Source organism: Dipodomys merriami, unplaced genomic scaffold, assembly GCF_024711535.1.
Source record: "Dipodomys merriami isolate MVZ:Mamm:240054 unplaced genomic scaffold, mDipMer1.0.p SCAF_8, whole genome shotgun sequence".
NCBI classification, from domain to species: Eukaryota; Metazoa; Chordata; class Mammalia; order Rodentia; family Heteromyidae; genus Dipodomys; species Dipodomys merriami.
In genome coordinates, this window is record NW_027206401.1 from 62,556,393 (window position 1) to 62,568,232 (window position 11,840).

The 11,840-nt window shown below is 42.7% G+C and overlaps 1 protein-coding gene across 2 annotated transcripts; it reads left to right on the forward strand.

Moving 5' to 3' along the window:
• Window positions 1-5,577: 5,577 nt before the first annotated feature.
• Window positions 5,578-11,501, forward strand: Cox7a2 (cytochrome c oxidase subunit 7A2). 2 transcript variants are annotated; one of them, XM_070010172.1, is made up of 4 exons: window positions 5,578-5,683; window positions 6,895-6,984; window positions 9,571-9,655; window positions 11,298-11,501. In XM_070010172.1, the coding sequence occupies exons 1-4, from the start codon at window positions 5,666-5,668 to the stop codon at window positions 11,354-11,356; spliced, it is 252 nt and encodes an 83-aa protein (XP_069866273.1). In that variant the 5' UTR covers window positions 5,578-5,665; the 3' UTR covers window positions 11,357-11,501. The 2 variants fall into 2 exon arrangements, with proteins under 2 accessions (XP_069866273.1, XP_069866274.1); XM_070010173.1 differs by having other exon boundaries at window positions 5,600-5,698.
• Window positions 11,502-11,840: the final 339 nt, after the last annotated feature.

Consider the following 11,840-nt stretch of genomic DNA (forward strand, 5'->3'; position numbering starts at 1 on the left):
AGGCTAGCTACATTTGGTATTATGGGAAGGGGAATGTAAGCTGAAAGAGAGCCATGAATGGGGAAATCAATGAATGAGACAGGAAGTGAAAAGCCAGACTGGTGAGGGGAGCAGCCCACTACCTCCCTCCTCGGATAGACACTGCCTCAGAGATCCTGTGGCACTTCTTTGTTGTTTACCTTGTAAAGTTTTGCTCTTTGAGGACATGGCAAGCTTGAGGGGGTGGGGTGGGGGTGGGGGCTGAAGAAGTGCTGCTGTTACTAGCTGTGTGATGAAGTTTGGATGGTCTGGTGAAATGTTTTAGGAACCATCCAGTAAACCTAAAAGAATCACATTTCTCCTAATGTCATTTGAAATTTCCAAATAAATATATTGTCTAAAAACAAATCAGACCATGGTGATGTTATTTGCTTTTTTTTTTGTATCATTTGCTTTTATATATCTATTAAACTCATCAAAATAACATGTGACACAATTTCAAGTATCAGTAAGTTCTAAATGCTTCTTGCTGAAAGGGAGTTGTCCCTGCCCGAACCTTCCTACCTTCCTTTCCTCCTCAGAGATAATCACCTTGACTCTGAAAGTTTTTCTCTGTTGCCAGGCACTGGTAGCTCACATCTATAATCCTTGCTAGTCAGGAGGCTGAGATCTGAGGATCATGGTTTGAAGTCCACCTGGACAGAAAAGTCCATGAGACTTTAAAAACTCCAATTAACCACCAAAAAACAAAAAACAAAAACAAAAACAAACCTGGAAGTGGAGATGAGGCTCAAGTGCTAGAGCCCTAGCCTTGAGCAAAAATGCTCAGGCCCTGAGTTCAAACCCCAGGACTAGCACCAAAAAAAAAAAAGAAAAGTTTCCATTATCTCAGACAGTTTATTTGATTTTAAGTTTTAGGCATACTTTGATGTTATATATCTTACCTTCTGTTATATAGTTACATCTTAATATTTAGAACACCAGCTGTTGTTTAAGAAAGAATATAGAGCAAAGTGTGGTGTACCATGATTACAGTTCTCGTTTTTTGTTGTTGGTTGTGGTGCTTGAACTCTGGGCCTGGGCACTATCCCTCAGCAATTCTGCTCAAGGCTAGCGCTCTACCACTTGAGCCAAAGCACTACTTCCAGCTTTCTAGTGGTTTGTTGGAGATAAGTCTCACGGACTTTCCTGCCTGGGCTGGCTTTGAACTGTGATCCTCAGATCTCAGCCTCCTGAGTAGCTAGGATTACAGGCGTGAGCCACTGGCCCCCAGCTACAGTTCTCTTTTATAGTACTTTTTTCTGCAGTTAGTCACCTCACTTTGAATCTGCCTTAAGACTTCAACATCTCTGTCAGGTCCACTATGTTCTTATCACTAGTTTTGAAACATTTTTGTACCCAGACAATGTCTCCAATTTTACTGGCAGGTCTGCTCTGCAGTCCGCACTGGCTGTTCTCAGTCTGCTGCACCTCTCTTCTCCTGGTGACTCCCTCTGTCATCCACCCTGGGCGTCTCCTGCTCCCCAGCTTACTCTTGTTTACTGGATCTCTCCCTAAAACATGAACCTTAGAAACAGCATATTAAAGATAACATTTCTCAGTTAACGTCTAAAATACCTGCCTCCTCCCACCCCTGCTGACCTAGAACCCACTCTTGTACTTGAGACAGGTCTCAAACTCAGGATCCTCCGACCTCAGCCTCCCAAACGCTGGGATTACAAGCATACACCACCATGCCTAGTTTAAAATGCCCCCTAACCCTCACATTATTTTAAGGATTGACTACACATCATAATTTTAAAGTAAAGGTCTTTTTCTTCAACTACTTTGAAGACACTGCTCTACCCTTCTAGCTTCTCTTATTGCTTGAGAGTAATCTGATCTTAGACTGTTGCTTCTCTTAGGTTGCTACTTAGTTTTCTGTTTTTCCTCTTTAGATGCCATTATCTTCTCTAGAGTTCAACTTTGTCTTTTAATACTTCTTTCTGTCTGTTGAATTGGTAACATGCTATGAAAATTTAGTTTCTAAGATGTATTTCACTTTTTCTAAAATATCCTCTTATTAGGGTCCCTATGAATGATTTATTTTTCTGAGAATAAGTGTGAGTGCAAAGGCATCATTGCTTTCGTTTCCTACCTTGTGTTAAGGTCAGGATTTTGCTGCTGCTGTTCTTTTTTTCTTTTTCTATTTGTCTATTGTGGGGCTTGAACTCTGGGCCTGGGCGCTGTCCCTCAGCTCTTCAGCTCAAGACAAGCACTCTACCACTTGAGCCACAGCGCCACTTCTGGTTTTCTGATGGTTATTGGAGATAAAAGTCTCATGGACTTTACTGCCCAGGCTGGCTTTGAACCACAATCCTCAGATCTCAGCCTCCCGAGTAGCTAGGATTACAGGTGTGAGCCACCAGCACCTGGCTCTTTTTTGCTTTTCCTATAGATGGCTTCCTTCATATTTCTGTTGTATGTTAGACCCCAGAACACTATTTGAATGCTTCACTTTTATCAACAATGCTTAAAAAGTAATGGGCTTCATTGGCACTGCAAATTAAGCTGTTCATAGGTAAAACACATTTTAAGAAGCACTGCCTGAGAGAGGTAGGGACCCAGTGCTCTAACACAGGAGCCTTTTCTTTGGGATTGTTTCTCTAGTCCTGCATGAGGAACGGGGTGGAATTGGGTCTCGTTTTCTTGGAATTGTACAAAGCGGTGTCAGTTCAACAGGTGTTTTCTTACCGTTTTTTGAGCTAGTGGGGATTGAACCAGGGCCTCATGTTTGACAAGGGCTCTACCTCTTGAGCCATGCTCCTAGATAGGATGACAGGCATGTAAATACCGTGCCTGACCTTTCTAACTTGGGTTAACTCTGCTTGTGTTCTTGTTCACCACCACCCTTGATTTGTGCTTGGCAAATATTTTCTTGTAAACTAGTTATCTAATCCATATAAACATTGTCTTCTCTTACAGTGGGAAACAGTTGGATGTGAGATTTATTTTGTGGCTGAGAAGAGAGGCAGAAGTCTTAGAGATTTCAACTTTGTGTTTTTTCAGGCTTGCACCCCCTCCGCTCTTGACTCCAACACTGACCTCTGAACCCGAGTTGTCAATTATTGACATGTTACTTTCTCATGGGTATTCCTCTTACAGTCCTTCCATTTTTATGTATTTCTTTAGTAGGCAGTACTGAGTTTTTAACTCAAGGCCTTTTCCTTGCTAGACAGGTGTTCTACCACTCTAGCTAGTCCTCCTGCCCCCTTTTGAGTTGGTTATTTTTTAGATCAGGAGTGGGGAACTATTTTTTCCACCACTTGGGCCATTTGGGTATTTTAACAGCTTTCACAGGCTATGCAAAATGATAGTACAGGCAGACATTTGTGTGCAGCCAATGAGATGTATACAAATACATGTCTGTCCTATTATGTGATTTTATATACTCGGGCCTGTGGCCAGATGTTTCCCACTCCTGCTTTAGATTGAAGCTTCCTTTGTCCATCTCAGCCACTACATCTGCTTTTTGTCTTTTGGAAATCAGTTAAAATCACAGCCATGTCATTTGTCATTTCTACCTCCCTCTTCCCCCAGTTTTTTTTTTAAGATTATATGGTAAGTTTAAATCATTTTTCTGTAATGTACAGTTCTCTAAGTTTTAACAGTAAGATGTAGACACATCCTGTCTTTTTTTTTGTCGGTTGTGAGGCTTGACCTCTGGGCCTGGGCTCTGTGCCTCAGCTCTTTAGCTCTAGGTGAGTGCTGTACCACTTGAGCCACAGTGCCACTTCTGGTTTTCTGAGTAGTTTATTGGAGATGTGTCTCACAACTTTCCTGCCCAGGCTGGCTTTGAACCATGATCCTCAGATCTCAGCCTCCTGAGTAGCTAGGATTACAGGTGTGAACCACCAACTCCTTGAGCTTTTGCTCAAGGCTAGCACTCTACCAATTGAGTCACAGCACCAATTCTGGCCTTTTCTATTTATGTGGTACTGAGGAATTGAACCCAGGGCTTCATGCAGATGAGGCAAGCACTCAACCACCAAGCAACCCCAGCCGCCTCCTCCCTCTCCCTATTCTCACCACCTCCTCCTCCCCCTCCTCCCTACTCCCTCTTCCTCCTCCTCCTCATTATTTTAAATAGTAATTTTGGGCACTCTGCTTTCCATTTCACCACTCATTATTCTATGGATCAGTTACTATGTTAGGGCCTGGAGATGCACCAGTAAATAAAACAGTTCTGAGCTTTGTTGTATTATCAACTTAAATTCCTGAAAGGATCACTGCTGTATGGTAGAAGGATGTATGGAAAGTAATAGAGTGGAAATCAAAACCAGTGAAAATGGTTTCTGCAGTAATCCAAATGGGACTAGCTGGTGGTTTGAGTAGTAGTTTAGAAATGCCCAGATTCATGTTACATTTTGAAATTGTAGCCAGCCAAATCTACTAAGGTATGAAGGAAAGCAGCGACAGTTTGGGTCTTAAAATGAGGGAAATTGCTGAGGAGTAGGTTTTAAAATGAGGAACGGGAAGTAGAATTCACTTTTGGTCTTAATTGTGATATGCTCTTGAGACTGCTAAGTGGGGGCTGTCTTGAATTAAAGGGAAATATCGCTCTGAACATGTATGTGTTGCCAGCATACAAATGACATTTCAAGCCATGTGATTGGGTAAATTCACAAAACAAAGGTGTTTTCAAATTTAGAAAGTGGAGAGGTTGAAGATCCAAGAAAGAAAATGAAAAGAAACAGCCCCCACATCAATCCCTGACCTTGGTGTATCAAACCACATGGTTTTAAACTACCCTTCATGCTGTACTGCATTTGTGGATGGTGGTTTTTCAAATTAAAAATATATCCTGAGCCAGGCACAGGTGGCTCACACCTGTAATCCTAACTACTCAGGAGGCTGACATGGTTCGAAGCCAGCCCGTGCCGAAAACTTCAAGCAATCACCAGAAAACCGGGAGTGGCTGTGGCTCCAAGTGGTAGAGCTCAGGGACAGGCTCTGAGGTCAAGCCCCACAATCGACCCAAAACACGAAGTATTAACTGGGTTACTTGTCGGTGCTGGGAAAGCTGAAATTGAGATTATTTAGAAACATGGCGATCCTACTTGCGGGGGGAGAAGCTAATCCAAAACTGTGTCAAGGAAAGGTTAGGAGAGGAAAGGGAGCTATAAGGAAGTACAGTGTTTTAAGTTTGGGAATGGTACAGTCCAGAGACCCCTGCACTCTTGTGTATTCCTGGATAGTTCATCTGACCTGTGATTCTTTTGGGCTGGAATCATGATGTCTAGATCCCTCACCCAGTAAGTAATACACTACTCGGCGGGTCATCTCCCGGGCCGTCCCTGCACGGGGGTTCTGGTCCTGCAGCCTCACCGCCCACCGTAAGTTAGGTGCTTGTTATGAGAAGCCGTTCCTCGTCGGCCCGCGCCTCCCGGGGCTCGGGAGCGGCGCTTCCCCCGGGGCCCGGCTCCCCGCGGGCGGCGGCCGGAGCCGAGGCCAGCGAGCGGAACTCCGGGCCGGCCAGAGCGGCCCCGGCGGTGGCGCCGCTCTCGCTCGCTTCCGGTCTCTGTGGTTGGCGCGGACGTCTGTTTCCGGTGCGTCCTGTCGGGGAGACTTCCCGCTTCCGCTTCCGGTGGGTAGCTCTCCGTGCCGGTGTTCTCTCGTCGGAGTCAGCGGTGGTCACCGAGCCAGGATGCTGCGAAATCTGCTGGTCAGTCGTTCGTTGGTCCGTGATGGCAGTGGGCTCGGGGCGGGGGGCGGAGGCCCCGGCCCGCGCTGCGGCGCCCTGTCCTGGGAGCGGGCCGGAGCCCAGCCCGGGGTCACCTTGGTCCGCCTTCTCCCGGCCTGACCTCTCCCTCCCCCCCCACCCCCTTCCCGGGCACCCTGGGCCGTTACTGGGCTGGAGGACGGGGGACGGGGCACCCTAGAAACTAGTGGAACCCCAAGAATTGTGGGCCGGCCCCTTGCACACCCCCACCGGCGGGGCTTCGGGGAGCTGACGGCTCCGAGGACGGCGGGCCCGGAATCTCCGCGAGCGAGCGATCGCGCGATCGCCTCGGCCCGTGAGCCCTCGGCCGAGGAAACACTGCTACAATGATTATTTTCTTATGTAATTAATAAAGTTTTACGTAGCTGCTCAATGCCATGTGTCGTAGAAAGTTACGATCGTATTTATTTCCTTAGCACAATTAACTGTGCAATGCGAATGTTTTAAAAACAGGTTTATATCCTTTATTAAAAAAAATTTCCGAGAGGGCTGAGGATGTGACTCTGACCAGAATGCTTGTCTAGCATATTCAAGGCCCACCTTCAACCCCAGCACGGCAAAAATAAACATCTCAGGATAAACGTAATGACGGGAGCATTTTTAATTCCGTGTAAGGAGCACTTTGCTGACAGATAATAGATTTTTAATAATGTGAGAAATTATAAAATGACAACCTTTGAGCCTAAGTATTTCTGTATCTGTATATCAATGTTTTCCTCAGTGTTTACAAAGGCTACTGGTTCACCTTAGGTGAAGCTCTTGCATATGTCCTTTAGAGACTAGAATGTTGATATGGAGAGCAGAGCAGCGAATAGGTGACAGATTGAAAAATCTAGATGCTGGCCCAAATTTCTGTTGCTGCTAAAGCAGATATGCATTGTCTCCTATTTCCTTCAAAAGGAAGCATTGAAGATAGCTAGCTTGCCTGTCGTGGGGCCTGAACTCTGGGTCTGGGCACTGGCCTTCAGCTCAAGGCTAGGACTCTACCCCTTGAGCAGGCATAGCACCATTTCCGGCTTTTTCTGCTTATGTGGTGCTGAGGAATCGAACCCAGGGCCTCATGCATGCAAGGCAAGCACTCTACCACTGAGCTACCTTCCCAGCCCCTCTCTAGGCTCTTAAGTACTTAATATAAATGGGATTTTCCACTTTAGGCTCTTCGTCAAGTTACCCAGAGGACCATCAGCACTGCTCCACGCAGGCACTGGCAAAATAAGGTTGCAGAAAAACAAAAGCTGTTTCAGGTACTGAACTACTTTTTAGAAGATTGTTATTTGTAATAATTAAGAGCTTGAAAAGGTGGAGTAAGTAAATCTAGAGTTGTCTGCTTGTTGAGCCTTTTGTACTAGCAAAAGTGTAATAAGGAATTCTGTTGGTATCTAATAAGAGCATTTACTGTTTTTAGGACAGCAATCATTAAAACATGAAGGAATAAGGGATAGTCAACAAGGAAGTTTTTGGGAAGAGTTTATGATGAACTCTTATTCTTTAGGAATAGTTGCGTGGGAATTGACAGATGGACCATAGAAAGGATCCAGAAACAGAATAAATATGTGTATAGAGGTTTATTTTATAAGTTAAAAGATAGAGAATATTGGTAGTGGCATAGAAGGTCACTATTGGAAAAACATAATTAAAATAGGCCAGGGGTGCTAGCACACACTTGAAATTCCAACATTAGGAAGGCAGAAACAGGACTTCTAGGCCAGCCTACACTACATAGATAAGACTTATTTCAAAATACTCCCCCCCCAATAAAAAAAGGTAAAGTTAGATCTCTTCTAAGAAATAAATGGCACATATAAATGATTCCCCATTTGTATAATGTAGAGGTAGCAAGGAGCTGTTAAGAAGTGAAATGTTCTTTTTAAAAAATGGTCTGTATTTTACAAAAGACAGGGTACAATTTGAGGGATTTTCTAGTATGAAAGGCTAGTATAATTACAAAGAACAGAAAATCAGTTAGGATGCATATTAAGTTACCTGTAATCATTGGCCAGGACTTGGTCTGACTGGTGAGGCTGGGACCTGCTCCTTACTTCCAGGTCGTGTCTGGTCAGGTAGTAGATTGGGAAGCACGGGGTCTGCGCTAGAGGTGGGCAACACTACTGGCTGTGTCTGCCTGCCCTGCCTGCCTGGAGCAGGAGTGCTGCCATGCTGTGGTACCTGGGGCCTAGGCCTTCTGGGCCCTGAAGGTGTCAGCACTTCAGATTTATTCCTTTGTTTCCCTTTTCCCTCCTTTGCATAAATTTGTTAACCAATTCAACCATTTCAGTGTCATCAAGAAATAGCCTAAGCCTGAGCCATCACTCTTCCAGTTTATAGTCATAAGACTGTCCATTCTTTATGCACTCCTGGAAATGAAAAGCTAGCTTTGATTAAAATGTGAGTCTTTATTCGAACAAACAATATATGTTAAGCTGACAAGATACTACTTAGTAGTCACATGTAATTAGCAAGCATTCAGAAAGATTTATAAATAGTTACTTAGCTGGTATGGGAGATAAATGTATTCATCCACAGTGCTTTCATCTGCATTAACTAGTAGTGTAATTGGGACAAAAGTTAAGGAGGGTACTACTAAACACAAGTCATATTACCCTCTCATCTAGAAAGCCCACTCTTTAAAGACTTATGTGAAAATAATCACATAAGTGCTGAATTTGATGTTGGTGCCCTACATCTTGTATATACACTTCTCTAATTCGGGGAGGGGAAGAGAAAAACAAAATGCTTAAATAAGGATACAGGTTGACCCATTGTAACAATGAGATGTACAAAACAAAACAAAAAAAGGTGGGATGCATCTTTAAAAAATATCCAACAACTAACCGGACATTGGTGGCTCACGCCTGTAATCCTAGAGATTACAGGCTGAGATCTGAGGATATGAGTTCAAAGCCAGCCCAGGCAGGAAAGGCTGTGAGACTTATCTCCAATAAACCCCTCAGAAAACTGGAAGTGCTGCTGTGGCTCTAGAGTGCTTGCCTTGAGGTGAAGAGCTGAGCCCAGGCCCAGAGTTCAAGCCCCAAAACCAACTGACCGCCCCCCTCCCCCCCCAAAAAAAATCCAAAAACTAAGTATGCATTAATAGAGGGTTAGTTAATTCAGCTAATAATTACCCATGGTGAAATACTGTGTAGCTACTGAAAAGAATAAGGTAATTTTAAGTTGACTAACAAAGTGGTTTTTAAGACTTTTGAGCAAAAATAGTGTCTGGCAGATCATTGTATAGCATAATCTCATTTTGTATTAAACAAGAATGTATATAAAGGAATTGATAATAAGCATTGAAAAGTAGAGTTCTACGCCATCCTGTAAATAGTAGTTATCTCTTGGAGGAACATGGAGTTGAGAAGAGCAATTTATCTTTGTAAGTAGATTATGAGTGACTTTTATCATGAATTCTGACTTTTCCCCAGTAAAATTTTAAGTGATAAAAGTACATATATTTAAAGATATCCTCCTTTATAAGGAGAGGGAAAAAAAAAAACAAAACCCTTCCTATGACTTTTAGTTTGACTGTTATTCTTTCATCATATTGAAATTGTTGAGTTTGATGAGTACATTGTGTAGTTTTAATGCTTATATATTCCTAGGGTAAAAAATGCCTTTGTTGAATCTCAAATTAGCCTTGAAACAGTTTATATTTGAAAAATTGTTGGAGAACATTAAGACAGTTGCAGGCCTTTTTAATTTTAATATTTAAAATGGTTGAACTCCAAGGATTTAATGTGCTGTTTTATTTTATATGACTAATTAACCCTTGCCAAACTTAGTTGAGAATAAGTAACAATCTAGTAATGCTGGTTTTTTCTTTCCTAACCTAGGAGGATAATGGAATTCCAGTGCATCTAAAGGGTGGGGTGACTGATGCTCTCCTGTACAGAGTCACCATGTTTCTTACAATTGGTGGTAAGTCCTTCCCAATGTCTGGTTCTGTGTAGAACAGTGATAGTGACACCAACTCCATTGTTGTAGTGTTTTACCACAAACTGTCTGTCTCCAGACTATATCTCATGTAAGGATACGGACAGGGTGATTGAAATATACTGTAATTTTAAGAGCATTTTGATTTGTTTTGAAACATACTGTAGTTTATAATCATTTTGATGTGCCTCCACCCATTTACTTTATTGTTTTTTTACAGGTGATACACAGCAGGGTTACCTTAACCCCTGGGAATAAGTACATTTCCTTTTGCATAGTGTCATTTGTTTCCTCACTCTGACATTCCCTCCATCCCATCTCCACACATGAATTGCATAGTTCACTTTCATTTGATTTAGTTTTTACACAAAAACAATCTATGGCTAATGTTGTAATGGGCTTTCTGAGTTTTTTACTGGATGCTCTGGAGTCGGCCTCCTGTACCAGGTGCTTGTAATAAACACAGACTGAGTAACAGGGAGGTGGAGTATGAGCACTGGGAGGGATTTATATGATTGCCCTCCTAAGCCAGGAGGGGGAGTAGTAGCTACATGATCATGAGGCCATCTTATCGACTGGATTATCACATACTTAGGTCTCCGTAACCCTTGTAGGGAGTCAGTATTTTATTTTGTTTTTGCAGTAAGTACCTAGGTTTAAATTCAGGCCTTCACACTTGCTAGGCAGGTGCTGTACCACCTGAGCCATGCCTCTCCGCTTTTTTTTAGTTATTTTTCAGGTAGATTCTCATACTTAATTGCCTAGGTTGGCCTCAAACAGAATTACTCCTGTCTATACCTTATACATGACTAGGATTACAAGTGTGTACCACCAAGTCCAGCTGTTCTTTGAAATGCAGTTAACTTTTGTCTGGGCTGGCTTTGCCTGAAATCATCTGTACCTTCCTCTTAGGTAGCTGAGATTATAGGCATGAGCCATTACATCTGGATGGGTATTGGGGCTTTATTAATAAGATAATGTACTAGGTTCTTTGAAGCCAGATTAGTTCTTACACATTTTGATAATTCATTTTAAAAATAAAATTTTATTTTGTAATTTGATTATTTAAACATCTCAGTCTTATCATTGGATTTCGGTTTTAAAATTGTTAATACACTTTGAGGAAGGCATGTTTTCATTTTATTAAGTGGTGCTAGGAGTGGAACCCTGGGCCTTTGAGCTACATCCTGTGTGGGTGCTCTTCCTTTGATTTTTTGCTCAGACTGGCGCTCCTATCACTTGGGCCATGCCTCTACTTCACACCTTTTGCTGGTTAATTGGAGATAAGAGTGTCACAGTCTTTCCTGCCTAGGCTAGCTCCTGAGTAGCTAGCATTACAGGCTTGAGCCACTGGTGCCCAGCTCAAGTTTACATTATGATCTTGACATAACTATATTGTGTTGACATTTACATATTGTATTTAACCTTTTCTCTAGAAATTAATATTGGAACTAGATTAAATACTTTACATAATGAAAAGTTAGCTAGCATCTGCCAAAATACATTTTTGAGCTCTCATTAGGATAGTCTTAATGCCAATCTTGGCTTTCAACATTTGTGTTGGAGTGCTAAAATTTATGTAGTTTCAGCCCAGACTTTCTTGTAAGTTTTTTCATTTGTTTTTCAGGAACAGCATATGCCATATATCAGCTGGCTTTGGCTTCCTTTCCCAAGAAGCAGAACTGAGTGAAGTTGCCCCAGCAGTCACCTGGTTCCATGTCCTTCATCCTGCTGTGAACTGGTGATGCCCTGAGTAACCGAGTTCTTCCTTGGGGATCAATATTTATTGACTTGTACGAACGACTACCACAATAAAGTGGTCTTTACCATGCTTTCTTTGTCTTATTTTGGTTAACACTTGTACGTCTTAGGTTAAAAACAAAAGAAAAGCAGAAAGAGATTTTTATCTGTAAGCTTGTGAGTGGTATGAGATGTTGACATAGTGAGATTGTTCCTCCTGCAGTGGGGAAAGTGGGGGTGTTGTTGCAGTCGGGTGGAGGGGTTGTTGCAGTCGGGTGGAGGGGTTGGATGGGTCTTGACTGTTGAAGAGAAGCTTCATGCTTTTTCTGCCCTCGGCCCTCTCTGTCGTGGGATAGCCTGGAACACAGGAATAGTGAAAGTAGGTTATTTTTTAGCTTTGGGAGTGTAAGTTTCTTGATTCTCAGCTATG